We start from the raw sequence: 16,165 nt of genomic DNA, 5'->3' as shown, positions 1-16,165 counted from the left end.
AACAACATTTTGCTGTTGTATTGCAAAATGTCCCATTACATCTTAAAACAATCAATTAGTATGTGATTTTGCTCCCTACGGTTAAGAGTCATTACACGTGAATATCTGAGTACAGTACTCTAGGCCTGATTGACTGAAGTCATTACTGTGAGTCAAAGATTACATTTCCGTAATAATTGTTTAAGCGAGAAATTCAGTGGTGCCCAATCACAAATATTGCTTATGTTTGAATTTTGTTTTTAAAATGTATGACAAGTCAATTAATTCCAACCACAAACCAAGAGTATATGTTGTTCAATGAGCTGTACGCCACTTTTTCAGTTGAATCGTTCATCACGCTACGGAAACCGCATATGCAAACTATTTTAGCAAGTGTTTATTCCGCTTGTAAACAAGGCCCTTGAAGGTACAATTCTCAATTACCGCAACTGGACGGCTGTTTATACTAGAACAATAAAAAAAAAAAACGGAATATCATTAGCACTCCTCTGCAGTGCTGTGCTGATTCACCCCCACATTTTGCACCAAGCTTTGTGATTAGTCTCAAAGCAAATTCCCTGGGTGTCATGTGTCTCCGCATAAGGAAACATCACCACGTCGATCGTTTGGATGAGATTAGACAATTACTAAACTTGATCTGTATTACTAAATATTGTACATGTCATAAGAACTGTCATGAGTTCAGTTCACATTGTGATTAACACCGTGTCCTAACCAGATGTGATGCAAATGAAGAGCTATTTTCTAGGTCGCTTGGTTTTAACTTTTTGGCTGTGATGCCAAATAGCCCTGCCTATAATGAGATCTCATTGATTCAAAATCCTGTTCCATAAAACATCAAAGACCTTCCCACTGGCTTTTAATATTGTACTAAAAAGTTAAGTAAAGCCAAGTTAAAAGGACAAATGAGCACTTTTGAGGAGGAAGTAATCACTGGATCTGAGAAATTTTCCCCTTGAACATTTTCCACTATTTTTTCTGTTCAAACTGTTATTTGCCATTATTTTAATACTTTTTTTATACAGCAGTCTATTATTTTGGTTTCTATTTCAGACAAGCATGCCCCTATACGTAGTGTGAAAATAAAACAAACTGTTGTATGTAGTTTTACATGACGGTTAGACTTTCTCTTCTTCTCGACATGCCAGGCTACGCGAGACTACGTCTGGTTAGGACACAGTATCTCTCAGAGTCGTAACCACCATAACATTACTCCAATTCGTGGTCGACTAATTGGGCTGCACAATATATCGAAAGAATTTCCTTAAACCAATGTTGCGACATCGGCTTTATCAAAATGCCAAGACTTAATAAATAAATGCACTGTATGTTTCAGAGTGAAGCGTGGCACTGTGTTCATTTACACAGTGGCAAAAAATACTGGATAGTTGAATGTTTGAAAATGAAAAAAATCAAGACATAAAATTTTGTATTGTAATTTTATAGTTGCACTACAAATAAAATAATTTTTCATTTTAATTAAATACTAGATTTTTTTCACAGTACAATAGTATTACAATATATTTCTTATTTTGTTTATATTTTTTATTTAATAATTAAAAGTCATAAAAATGATTTATTTATAGTATATATATATATATATATAAATAATTAAGAGGTTTGGGTTGTTTCTTTAAGAGAGTATACTAAAGTGTGACCACACATTTTTTTTTCACAAGTTTTTCAAAATAATGAATCCCTTAAAAGTACACACAAAAAAAAATCTTCAGAGTAAAAAGTCATTTTTTATATTTATTTTTAAAAGAATTGTATACCGTGCATCCGGAAAGTATTCATATCTGCAAATGTATTACAATTAAAAAACAAAAATAAAAATCTCATGTCCATAAGTATTCACAGCCTTTGCCATGATACTCAAAATTGAGCGCAGGTCCATCCTGTTTCCACTGATCATCTTTGAGATGTTTCTACAACTTGATTGGAATCCACCTATGGCAAATTGATTGTCAGTTGATTGGGCATGATTTGGAAAGGCACACACCTGTCTATATGAGGTCCCACAGTTAACGGTGCATGTCAGCGCACAAACCAAGCCATGAAGTCCAACGAATTGTCTGTAGACCTCCGAGAAAGGATTGTATTGAGGCACAGATCTGGGGAAGGGTACTGAAAAAATTCTGCAGCATTGAAGGTCCCAATGAGCACAGTGGCTTAATGAAGAAGTTGGGAACCACCAGGACTCTTCCTAGAGCTGGCTGCCTAGCCAAACGAAGCAATCGGGGGTAAAGGGCCTTAGTCATAGCCTGACGTCGTCATACTCAATTCTAGTCAGAATATGAGTCTGATACTGCTCCGTTGGGCTGTGATTATGGGGCGTGTTTCAACCGAACCAGGAAAGACCTCAATTGGATAGACCTACAACCAATCAGAGCAACGGACCGACGCATAACGTTAGTTGTCAAATGTCAACAGAACTCAACTGCACACAGTGTTGCCAAGTCCGCGGGTTGAAGCGACCCAATTATGTGATATACAGACCCAGAAATGCGAATTTTAGCAGGCAGCCCTGCCAAAATAACACATATTTTACCCCCCAAATGCCTTTTTTCCCCCGGAGAACCCCGCCGGAAAGATATTGGGCTTGTTTTTGGCTAGTTTTAAATAACGTTAGCAATTGGGCGGGTTTTGTTGTAAAAACTTGGCAACCCTGTCTGCACGCACGCTGGAATAAGTAGCCTAACGTTAGAAGAAAAAGATGAGTGTAAACGATCTTTGTCGGTGTTGTAAAAAAATAATTTAAGGATACACAGAGTACTTACCAACACGATCATCATTTCTGAGAGAAATAGTAAAGGTGAATGCACATACGAACAAGTTCTCCGTTTAGGATTAGAACAAATTCAACCCAAGCGCCTTTGATGACGTGGATGATTACGTTACTGTTGATCATCGTCTAAAGCCCGCCCTGACAATTTCATTGGTCCGAACAGTTTCTGTTCGGGCATAATTACTTCTCTACGGAGAAAGTCCAGACCGAACTGCCCGAGTAACAATGTTGTGGGCGGGGCTAAGTTCGGCTGGCATCCAGGCAACCTTAGTCAGGGAGGTGACCAAGAAACCGATGGTCACTCTGACTGAGCTCCAGCGTTTTTCTGTGGAGGAGAACCTTCCAGAAGAACAACCATCTCTGCAGCACTCCACCAATCAGGCCTTCATGGTAGAGTGGCAAGACACATTACAAAAGGCACATTACAGCCCACCTGGAGTTTGCCAAAAGGCACCTGAAGGACTCTCAGACCATGAGAAACACAATTCTCTGGTCTGATGAAACAAAGATTGAACTCTTTGGCCTGAATGGCAAGCGCCATGTCTGGAGGAAACCAGCCACCGCTCATCACCTGGCCAATACTATCCCTACAGTGAAGCATGGTGGTGGAAGCATCACAATGTAGGGATGTTTTTCAGAACTGGGACTGAGAGAATAGTCAGGATCAAGGGAAAGATGAATGCAGCAATGTACAGAGACATCCTTGATGAAAACCTGCTCCAGAGCGCTCTGGATCTCAGACTGAGGCGAAGGTTCATCTTCCAACAGGACAATGACTCTAAGCACACAGCCAAGATAACAAAGGAGTGGCTACGGGACAACTCTGTGAATGTCCTTGAGTGTCCCAGCCAGAGCCCAGACTTGAACCCGATTGAACATCTCTGGAGAGATCTGAAAATGGCTGCGCACCAATGCTCCCCATCCAACCTGAGGGAGCTTGAGAGGTCCTGCAAAGAAGAATGGGAGAAACTGCCCAAAAATAGGTGTGCCAAGCTTGTAGCATCATAATCAAAAAGACGGGTGACAAAGGTGCTTCAACAAAGTATCCAGCGAAGGCTGTGAATACTTATGTACATGCTGTTGTTTTTTTTACCATTTGCAAAGATTTCAAACAAACTTCTTTTACGTTGTCATTATGAGGTACTGTTTGTAGAATTTTGAGGAAAATAATGAATTTAATCCATTTTGGAATAAGGCTGTAACATAAAATGTGGAAAAAGTGAAGCACCGTGAATACTTTCCGGATGCACAGTATGCCGATGCACTCCTCAAGAAAATTACCCTAATCATTCTAGAATTATTATATTTTACCAAATATAGCAACCTAAGTCACCTGGGGAAAATTCCTGTATTTTTTCATTTAGCAGAAAAAGATTGCAATGGCAGTTTTTCTTCTAATATCGTGCAGCCCTAACGACCAACAGTTTTTTTTTTTTCTCGATGACTGATTCTTAAATCACTTTATTTGGTTTCCTTATACCTGAAAATGTGCTATTGTTGTGCAGGTAGAGTGAGAAAAGCTAAACCGCTAAATCCATGCATTAACTAAAGCATCTTATCCTATGCTGGTGGGCCTTTTTTTTTTACTACAAATATTTTACTACGATTCTGCATCCGTGCTGTGTCAGCATGCTTCTCAACAGGGACTACTACAGGAGCTATTCTATCACCACTAACAGCCTGCCACGGTCAGCATGATATACTCATTATACTGATATCCGGTGCTATACTTGTGTTGGCCTGTCCGTTTACAGGCCTCTCGCAAACCATAAAGATCATGTTCTGTCAGGATAGTTTATACACCGCTAGGTTTCGCTGCACCACTGTCATATTCGATGACTGAGAGACTGGTATAAACAACTAATTTCACACATACTAGTTAAGGTAATATCTCCGGAGAACTATCTCCTCTGTGAAGTGGTGCGGCAACACTGTCTCTTATCTCCTCACCTGTCAATCTCACATGCAGTTTCTTCTCTAGCCTGCTTTAACACCTCTTCTCCCTTCTCTCTCTGTCGTTTTCGGTTACATTAGAGCGCTGAGGTCATGACAAGAACGTGACTTCTGCCTGAGCATTCTGCTTCCTCTGTGTCTGCTGAGGTCTCTGTCGCCCTCCCTGTCCCTGTCTCGGCCGAGGTGGGAGCGCGGAACGAGCCCTGACAGAAAGCGCTTGGCCCTGCTGGTCAGGCTCTCTCGGCGGGCCGCTGCGGGGGATCCCTCCGTCCAGCCGGGCCCCAGACTGTGGCCCCGGGCCGCTCTCACAGCCGCTTCTAGGAGGTCATTAGTGCGGTGGTCCAGAGAGACGGAGAGCTCCAGATACAGGCAGCCAAACATCATTGCGCTGGAGTGCGCCTCTGAGAAAGAAAAAGAGAGAGAGGTTGAGTGATACAGACGCAGATGGAGTTTGACAATCTCTTGTCATATCAACACAGATTAGCGTTAGATAACTGAATCAATTGAGTGGGACTTAATGGAGCACGGAGGGGCTGTTGGAAAGGAGAAATAAAGGCTAAATGCTTGCCGTGTGTGTGGGTGTGTTTGTTCGGAGGTGTGTGGACAGGATTGAATTAGATCACTGTCGACTAGATGGCACCATTGTGAATGAGTGACATGACCTGAGAGAAGAAGCAAACAGATGAGGAGGAGGAGGAAACCGAGAGAAAAACAGAGGAAACAGACAACATTTATCATGCCAATAAATTGACTGAAATTAAGATTTTAGTTTGATTTAAACTTTAATAAGTTTTAGAATTAGAAGATACTATTTCAAATGGTGAAGTACATGACTACCAACAAGCCCACCAAACTTTGTGTTCCTGGCTGTCATCATAGCCTTCTGAAAGATCTCAACTTTAGAAATAAGGCCATGTGTACATTAATCCGGATACATTTGAAAACTGTTTTTGTTTCAAAACGCTCTCCGTCCACACGTTCTCAAGCGTTTTCCAAAAGTTTCTCATCCACACTGAAACGTCGGGAAACACTGAGCTCACTGAGATGATACAGACGGAACAAGACATATGCAGTTATCATGCAATTCTTCTGGCAGGATCATTTTATTTGGCAAAATATTTCACCATTCGCTGATGCATCCAGGCCCCACTCACTCACCATTATATGTTTGGTCTAAAAAGCAACTGCTCTCATGTTTTGCCGCACAGCAAATGAAAGTACATTTTCTGTCATCTTTGCCGAACTGTGATATGAGGAGTGTGCAAAGTAACATATTTTAGCAACTGTGTGAAAGTGAATAGCACAGAACAGGCACAATACCGGTATAAAAATGAATATCTATCCGTACAATGTATCACATGACTAAACATGCGTCAACGTTTTCAAATACCTCCATCCACACTGCAACGCGAAAACGCTGTTTTTAAATTTATCCACTTTGGAGAGTGCTTTCAAAAAGCTTAATTTTCGCTAATTAAATCGCCATCTCAGTGTGGACGGAAGGCCAAAACGGAGAGAAAAATACGCTTTTTCAAATGAAAACGTATTAGTGTGGACAAGGCCTAAGTGGCTTGATGTTTATGCCTACCAAGGTCCCTGATCATTTCAATTAAACCTTAGCAGTTTGTGTGACACATTTCGGCATGCATTGTTTTGACAATCTGTCACAGGCTTTGCGAAGAGATGGTTATTGAAAGGATGGAGTAGTGGCAACTAGATTGGATCGAATAGCGGACCTACAACCTGTTAGCAAGTGTTGATACTCATTTCCTATGCAAAGAGGTTTCGCAACAGGGTTCAGTTACAGTCAAACCAAAATTTGTTCAGACACCTTCAACATTTTCGCACATGATTACAGTTTATTCGCTATAGTTTAGAAAATAGTAATAAAATATGACAAGAACTCAGAGTTAAACTGTGTAGGAAGAAATTCATGTTGATAATGTCAGATGGCTTTGATAGAAAGGGTATGTAATTTGTCTACAATCAGATACACAGGTACACAATTAGATAATACCAATTTAGGTCAACCAATGGTCAAGCAATGCTTCATTTTCTTCAGTCTGTGGTGTAAAAGGTCACATTAGCAATTAAGCAAAACACTTACATAAATGAACTAGTGTCCTGCACCCACTAGTAAAAGATTATATCTGGTGTCTGAATAATTTTTGGTTTGTACATGGTGTTTTTAAAGGTACAGTAGCAAATAAAGCCTGTTTAATCATAAAGGTCCAGTATGTTTGGCCCTGCCCCATTGTTTAATTGTTTGACATTGTCTTTGATTGAAGGAATACAGGAATGCATACAGAAAATAGACATTTAAAACTTTGGATTTATTTTTGGAAGCAATTAATACTTTTATTCAGCAAGGATACATTAATCAGTGTACAAACATGACAGTAAAGACATTTATAATTATTTATATTTCAAAATAATGCTATATTATTTTATATTTCCTTTCAACAAACACTCCTGAAAAAAATATATCTCAGTTTCCACATAAATATTAAGCAGCATACAATTGTTTTAAACACTGATTAAAAATAAGAAATGTATCCTGAGCATCAAATAAGCATATTAGAATGTTTTTTGAAGGATCATGCGAAACTTCAGCAAGAAATACATGGTCAAATGCTTTTTCATGCATTCTGACTTATGGATTCTCATGCTAAACATGGCCAAAATTGAAAAAAAATGGATGACGGAGTATTTCTGTGCCAAATACACTCCTTAAGGATTCAAACAAGTTTCGGAAAGTTTTTTTTTCGAGTTTGGCCCTGTATGACTTCATAAAGGGCGGAATTGCTTGTATGGGCACTTCTCCTGGATGAGTGCGTGGGCACATCAATCAGAGCGAGAGCAAGTTATGGTAGCCATCAGCAGTGCTGTCATTTTGTTTTTAGACCACAAAATCAACGTCACTAAAGAAGTGTTTTTGGTTGTGAAGGTAAAATAACATCGTTCAGCTTCCCAAATAACCCAGCGTTAAAGTCTGATTGCAACTGATTTTATTTCAGTGCTGTGACGTTTTTCCAAGTGAAATGGAATATTGAATAGAGGGCAGGGTTTCACTTCAGCGCTCCTCCTCTCCATCTCTCGCTCATAGCAAACTAAGGGTTGGAGGGGGGTGGTTAAGGATATTCAAACCTAAGCCGTCACACCGCAGTCATCGGAAAGGGAACGCCAATCCAGACCGGAAGTTACTTTTCAGATTTTGATTAAAAGATTACCGCGGCAAACAATTTTTTTCTGTGAATTAACTTGCACGGATTAATTGTTCACCCTAAGCCCTGTAATGTGTTCTAACAAAGTAAATACGATCGATTTTGATTTCATGAGGAATTTAAGGAAAAAGTGGATGCAGTTTGTTTTTCCGGAGCAGCAACGGAGTTCTGCAAGTATGTTTGTTTGTTCCCTGCCACGAGTCGAAACTGCAGACGTTTTCTGCAGTCAGTAAAACTGCATCAAATGTAATGTAAACAACACGAACGTACAGTATAGTGAATCGAATGTTATCCAGGGATAATGCCAAGATGTATTTTGTGTGTGTGTGTGTGTGTGTGTGTGTGTGTGTGTGTGTGTGTGTGTGTGTGTGTGTGTGTGTGTGTGTGTGTGTGTGTGTGTGTGTGTGTGTGTGTGTGTGTGTGTGTGTGTGTGTGTGTGTGTGTGTGTGTGTGTGTGTGTGTGTGTGTGCTCGTGTCTCTTTAGCTCCGTCCACTGCACACCTGCATGAGCTTGGCTGTTTTCGGAAAGAATCGTTACGGTGTATCTGTCTTTTATAAATATAATAAAACTAAAGACTCTTCGGAGATATGAAAGATGCAATACTACTCAAGATTAACATGAGACTGGCAGAAACTGTGTGTGTTATTTACCCTTTAAAGTGGAAAACAGTTGTAATAATATTTCACAATATAGACAAAATAAATGATAAAAGACGCAGGACATTACCACCATAAAACAATGGTCTCTGTTATCTTAAAAAAGAGAGAGAGCGAGATGGGGAAGAAGGGGAACCCATTTGTTGTGCCACAGTAGAAAGGAGATTTATTGCATGCGTGTAGCATCACACAATCCACAGAGTTATAAATTTTGTTTACGGCTATAGACTCATCTTTGCCAGCAAAAGGTTGGGCGTCTCCGTTTCAGTGATTTAGCCTGTATGACTTTACAGCATGTACGCATCCAGAGTCAGTGCGCCTGTTTAAATACAGCTTGAATGTCAGCATCAAATAGCTGACTCGCAAATACAGAATGTAAATTAAACCCATTTACATGAAGCTGAGTACACAGTGAGTGTGCGCTTGTGTGTTTGTATCGGAGGCAGGAAGCGAGATGCAGAACATTTCCGAATCGATGACCACACTAGCTGCGGCACCCGGAGGAATAAATATGCTGAGCACAGATGTGTCCATATAACCGTCCTCTTTGACTCCCTGCCACACCCATCTTATGTGCTTGTTAGTGATGCTTAGGGTTAAAGATTTGAACAAACCCCTAAGCCTAAGTGGTAACACTTTACAATAACTTTCATTAGTTCACATTAGTTAACATTAACTAATAATGAACTGCCCTTATAAAGCATTTATTAATCTGTGTTAATGTTAATTTCAACATTTACAAATACTTTATTAAAATCTGAACTGCATGAACAAACCTTGAACAGCTGTGTTTTTATGAACTAACATTAACAAAGATGAACAAATACAGTAACAAATGTATTGCTCATGGGTAGTTCATGTAGTTAATACATTAACTAATGTTAACTAATGAAACCTTATTGTAAAATGTTACCGCCTAAGTATTAAACTTTGACGCATAACTCGACCCATACAGTTTGTGCTCTGGCTCTTTGAATGATCCATTTAAATTGTGCAGCTTGAGAAGAGTGCTATCAAAGCGTCTTTAAGGCATCTCTGTAACATTCTCAGACAGCTATTTTATCTGTTTTACATGAATAGCAATAGACCATCATCTCTAAAACTGTTTTGTCAATTTCAAATAGGCAACAAAGCTGATAACAACCGTCAACTCATATAAAAGTTGAATATCAATAAAACTTTTTGTTTTAATTTTCTTTTTTTTTCCAAGCAACTACTACACACAACATTTTTTTAAGCCTTTTTTTAAGATTTACGCAACCGAATTAACTGAATTTCTAAAATTCCATCAAATTGAATTGTATAATTGAATAATCCTTAATCAATTATTCAATTCAATTTTAAGGAATTTTACTATTCATTAAATTGTGTAAATCTTAAAAAAGGCTTAAAATGTATTTTAAGTGTATTTACAATTTTGCGGCAAGTACGATTGTTTGATGATTTTTAAAGAAGTCTTTTATGCTCATAAAGTTGCATTTATTTAATCAAAAAATATATTGTAATAGTAATATTGTGAAAAAATATAATAAAATTACTGATTTCTATTCTTCTTCTAATACATCTTAAAATGTCATTTATTCCTGTTATGGTAAAGCTGAATTTTCAGCATCATTACTTCAGAGTCACATGATCCTTCAGAAATAATTCTAATATGATGATTTGCTGCTTAAGAAACATTATCAAATGTTGAAAACTGCTGCTTAATATTTGATACAATTATTTAACATTAATTTGAAATAAAAATCTTTTGTAACATTATAAACATCTTTACTGTCACCTTGAAATTTGATATTACAATTTCATTATGCAATCAATCTTAGATCAATATTATATATATATATACATATTAGCAACCATTTAGAAACTTAATAGCATCAAATGATCCATGCCCTTGCAACCACCCAGAACACCATATAAATGCCCTAGCAACCACTCCGAACAGCATAGCAACACACTGAAGAACCTCTTAGCAATGGCATATGAGCACCTTTGCAACCTCCCACAACACATGCTGGCCATTTACATTTCCTTACAATTCCTTATTGATGATGACCAACAGCGGGGCAAATTAATGGGAGTGATTACAAAAACACTGATGACTGGATTTGATCTAAGGTCTCCAAAACATTTTTTCATATCCCAAATTATGTATATATAAATTATTTAGACACTTTGACCTGACCATGTTTTGCTTAAGTGTTTTTTTGTTTGTTTTTTGTATTGCTAATATGACCTTTTACACCACAGACTGAACAAAATGAAGCATTGCTTGGCCATTGGTTGACCTACACTGGTATTATCAAATTGTGTACTTAAATTTAACAGCTGACAGCTGATTGGTTGATTATAATCCATTACATACCTTTCTAGCAAAGTTATCTGACATTATCAAGATGAATATGTTCTGACACAGTTTAACTTTTCTTATCTTGTTTATTACCATTTTCTAAACTATAGTGAATAAACTGGGATAATGTGAGAAAATGTTAATGTGTCTGAATACATTTTGGGTTGATTTTTATGTTTTTTGTATTTATATATATACACACACACACACACACACACACACACACACACACACACACACACACACACACACACACACACACACACACACACACACACACACACACACACACACACACACACACACACACACACACACACACACACACACACACACACACACACACACACACACACACACACACACACACACACACACACACACACACACACACACACACACACACACACACACACACACACACACACTTCCTCATTGCTTTGATTTGCCATTCATTTGCCCTGCTGTCGGTAAACAGATGAACAACACAGTCAAGTGACTGAAACAGAAGAATACAGCTTATACTGGATGTAATTTTCCAAAAGAAAAGAGCACCTCTGATGTCGTCCTTCCCCTGGAACCGCCCTGTTATCAGCTCTAATACATAAAAGTGCCTGCACACCATTTTCTTAATGATTACAACACACTATAAGCCTCCCTGTCCTCTTTCCTTATCCTCCTTATCACAGTCCTGCAAACACATGGCACAGGGGGTTCACTTCACCACGCAGGCGAAGGAGAGAATTAGAGAAAGAAAGGTGTGAGGGAGAGAATATGAGAGCGTGTATTAGCATTGGCATACGTACACGCACACATAAAGATAGTAACACCAGCACATTGTGGGTGAGAGATAATACAGAGCAAACACACAAAACAATGTCCTAAACATGCCAAGCATGACAAACAGATGAGTGTGAGAGAGAGAGAGAGAGAGAGAGAGAGAGAGAGAGAGAGAGAGAGAGAGAGAGAGAGAGAGAGAGAGAGAGAGAGAGAGAGAGAGAGAGAGAGAGAGAGAGGTGCAGCATGACTACAGAATAAACAAGATGCACTATGCCAAATTATGCCAAGGGGACACATGCACCTACACATTTTTTGGGGCATGTGGATTTTAACTGCAACTTTAAAACACAATGTTCAATATTGTAGGTAGATATGTGCTTATTTAAAGGTAGGGTAGGCATTTTTTATAACACTTTTTGCTCTACTGGTTGAAACTCTCTTTACATCCTGATAGCAATCAATAATAGAAGTGGTCAAATTATTAAAACGTACATATAATATCTTCTGTGGAAAAATGTTTGTCCAATCATTGCGGTCAATCGTTTACCCTGCTAGTCATCAGACTCGGATCTAGGCTATGCGTTTCTGTGTCAACACTATTAATTTCCGAAATGAATCTGCAGCAGTCAGGTGGTACAAGAGCTCTGCAAGTTGTTTAGGTTCATTGTTATTGTAATGTTATGTGCTCTGAGACATGAGGTAATTTAACAGCGTCTCTCGTGACGCCCATTCATGTGTTTTGGAGGAGGCGTGGCTTTGGAGATGCTCTGAAGGGAGGGTGGGAACTTAGCATTTTAAAGGTACAGGCTAGCAAAAGCAAGCTAGCTTTGAAAGCATGTTGCAGAAAACATGACATTCTGCAAACAATAATATATAATCATCAGGGGCCGTATTCATAAAAAATTTGATCTTACCACTAAGAGTTCTCCTAAATAGCAGTAAAAGTTCTTAGGTAAGAGTTTAAAACCTATTCACAAGCTGTTGAGACACACTTTTACTAAGGAATAGAGAGAAGTCTTAAGCTAAGAGAAATGGCGGGGTTGACCTCGTTGCTATGGATGATGTCATCAAGCTTACTAACTATACACACAGTGATTGGCTGATGGGGGAGGGGTCTCTGTCAGTGATTTAATCAAATATTGTAGAGCGAGGTATCATGTTGCTATATTCCAATAAAGGTTTTAAAATGAGAATGTTTCCATATTCAAATAAATATTTTAAGTCACTAATTAATTAAACAAGTATATGTTAACCTAATTGTTAGCTAATTGTCAGCCTCTTACATGTCTGCATCACGAGAAATGGCAGAATTCAAGCCACAAATTATACTTTACAAGCAAAGTTTGGGAGCAGTACATTCAAATAGTCTATCTAATCAGCTCGAGAGGAGGCGTACAGTATACACAGCCAACTCATATAGTTATCTCAACAGTTTTCCGCATCCCTCCACCACTCCAACTCCTCACTCTCAGCCAGAGATTCAGGGGAATACTCTGGGTTTGGGCTGAATTCCGAGCTCGGAGCCCTCGATCCCCTCGGACAGCACGCCAAATACGCTTATTTTACTCTTTTACTTATCCGATCATTTGTAACTCGTGAAACAACTGCCACAGGTAATCAGACATTATTTTCTTTTTTATTTATTTATTAAAGATTTATTTTTGTCATTTTTGCCTTTTTATTATGATAGGACAACGAGTAGACAGGAATCAAAGTGGGAGAGAGAAAGGGGAGAAAGGCCCACAAGCCAGAACTCAAACTCGAGCTGCCCACAAGGCTATCATCGCAGACGATGGGACATTATTTTTAACTTGACTGCAATGTTTTATTCTCCATCATTCAATGCATATTGCCTGTATATAAATAAACCTTTATGTTATGTCATCTCAGATTGAAATCTATAAATCAAAATATTTATTGCATTTATGAAGAAAAGGCTCAGCACTCAAGGCTCTATCGCCTGTTTCCTCAATGGTGTACAGTGCCTGTGGGCAGATTTCTGAGGCGGATTGCCGGAAGCAGCCATTCGCATTCTCTGTGATTTGGTCGTTGTGATTTAGGAGTCCTCTTGACTACTCCAAACTTTTCACAGATTTAGGAGCTGGTTTTAGCGCTAAAATGCTTTGTGAAATACTCTTAGAGCAAAATTTTTGAAGTCTTAAAATTTTGACTGAAAGTTTTTGTGTATGTGTATGTATGTATGTATGTATGTATGTATGTATGTATGTATGTATGTATGTATGTATGTATGTATGTATGTATGTACGTATGTATGCATGTATGCATGTATGTATGCATGTATGCATGCATGCATGCATGCATGCATGCATGCATGCATGCATATATATATATATATAAATAAATAAAATAATATTATAATTAGGGCTGTCAAGCGATTCATTTTTTTAATCTAATTAATTACTCTATGTGGCGATTAATTAATCAAATGAATCGCAAATAAATCCACAATCAAATTTGACTGAGAAATTATTCCCATTACTTAAAGTCATTATTGTGTAAAAAATCAAATAGACATTACAAAAAGTTAGCCTGGACCTACCAGACTCTCGTACATTTAATTTGTACAGAGAGTCTGGTCACTCTCCATTGACAAGCGTTAACTTCCTCGAAGTTTAAAACTATTGGATTTGCCCAGAGCCACTCTGGATCTTCCATAACCAATCGCTAAATTTTGGTCGTGACGTCATGCATTTGCCTTAGCTTCACCACTAATGGAGCGAGCTTTAAAATCAAACTTTTCCCGAACCCCGTGGGGAGGAGGGCCACAACGTCATGGCCACCAACAAAACTCAGCAAAGATTGTTCTTGCTCCAGCTTTAACTTCTGGATATTCGGCAGCGTTGCCACAACGGACCGAATGGCTTCGCTCGCATCTTTCTCTGACGCCATTACTGAACTCCAACTCAAACTAGTGCGCGACATCAACGTCATCGTTCTCAGCCACTTCCTCTGTTCACTGATTGGACCGGTTAAAATTTGGTCGGAGAAAACGAGTGAATATACCGCAAACCCAGGCAACTTACTGAAGAGAAATGAAAATTGAGCAGAAGTACGTAGGAGGGCGGACAAAACAGGCTAACAAAAAGTAGCTTCAGAAATAAATATTTTGGGGTGAACTATACCTTTAATGTTTGTTTTTATTAATATGGAAATATAATTTTTTTTTTTTTGAAATTATACTGAATTATATAAATAAGAAACTAAAACTGCCAGTAGGTGGTGGTAAGTGTATAATTGAGTAAGTCATTGAATCATTCATTCATTTGATTCGTTCAAACGGCTGATTCATTCAGGAGTGAAGTAAATGGTTCTCTTTATGGTCCATTGAATAATTGGTTCACCTGATTCATTCAAAGCGTGGATTCAAAAATTAAACGCCACTGTGTATTGTTCGGAGACGAACAGTTCTGCTTTGTCTATATATTTTAGTTGGAAAAACTGAGCAAAACAGACAATAGTGTCTAAAAACACAAAGTTGTCTTATTTATTTGATTAAACTGTTGTATACGATCAGTATGACATTTGCACTCGTGCTATTCTGGACAAAACAACAGAACACGTGTGATATTGCACTCGTTAATCGTGTGATATTGCTTATATCATGATGTAAATGTGAGGGCGTTTTCACACTGGCAGTTTAGCTTGAAACGGGGCATGTTTCACAAGAAAATTGGTAATGTGAAAGCGGTCATGCGGACCTGGGTAAGCTGAGCTCAGGGGTAACGAATTCGAGACAGCCTGAAGGAGGTGGTCTGAGTTCGGTTTTATCAGATGGAAGGGACAATGTTCAATGTTACATTCAATAAAACACATGTAAGGGATGATAGTGTTGATGATTTACCTTGGATATGAGCGAGAGTGATAAAACACATGTAAGGGATGATAGTGTTGGTGATTTACCATGGATATGAGCGAGAGTGATAAAACACATGTAAGGGATGATAGTGTTGATGATTTACCTTGGATATGAGCGAGAGTGATAAAACACATGTAAGGGATGATAGTGTTGATGATTTACCTTGGATTTGAGTGAGAGTGATAAAACACATGTAAGGGATGATAGTGTTGATGATTTACCTTGGATATGAGCGAGAGTGATAAAACACATGTAAGGGATGATAGTGTTGATGATTTACCTTGGATTTGAGTGAGAGTGATAAAACACATGTAAGGGATGATAGTGTTGGTGATTTACCATGGATATGAGCGAGAGTGATAAAACACATGTAAGGGATGATAGTGTTGATGATTTACCTTGGATATGAGCGAGAGTGATAAAACACATGTAAGGGATGATAGTGTTGATGATTTACCTTGGATTTGAGTGAGAGTGATAAAACACATGTAAGGGATGATAGTGTTGATGATTTACCTTGGATATGAGCGAGAGTG

At 38.5% G+C, this 16,165-nt stretch overlaps 1 protein-coding gene across 2 annotated transcripts in view; it reads right to left on the bottom strand.

Moving 5' to 3' along the window:
• Positions 1–1,684: 1,684 nt before the first annotated feature.
• rem2 (RAS (RAD and GEM)-like GTP binding 2) overlaps positions 1,685–16,165 on the bottom strand; it is a 34,476-nt gene continuing 19,995 nt past the window's right edge. Inside the window, exons 5-6 of one of the 2 annotated variants that reach the window (XM_079819033.1) lie at positions 5,310–5,403; positions 4,227–5,142 (exon numbers count right to left, since the gene is read on the bottom strand). In XM_079819033.1, coding sequence (XP_079675159.1) covers positions 5,070–5,142; positions 5,310–5,403 — 167 coding nt within the window. In that variant the 3' untranslated portion in view covers positions 4,227–5,069. Of the gene's footprint in view, positions 5,143–5,309; positions 5,404–16,165 lie in introns of both variants that reach the window. The other variant, XM_079819032.1, reaches the window with a different exon arrangement.

This window comes from Gobio gobio (assembly GCF_949357685.1).
Source record: "Gobio gobio genome assembly, chromosome: 6".
NCBI classification, from domain to species: Eukaryota; Metazoa; Chordata; class Actinopteri; order Cypriniformes; family Gobionidae; genus Gobio; species Gobio gobio.
The sequence above is the reverse complement of the archived record's forward strand: the minus strand, read 5'-3'. Positions and strand labels throughout refer to the sequence as shown.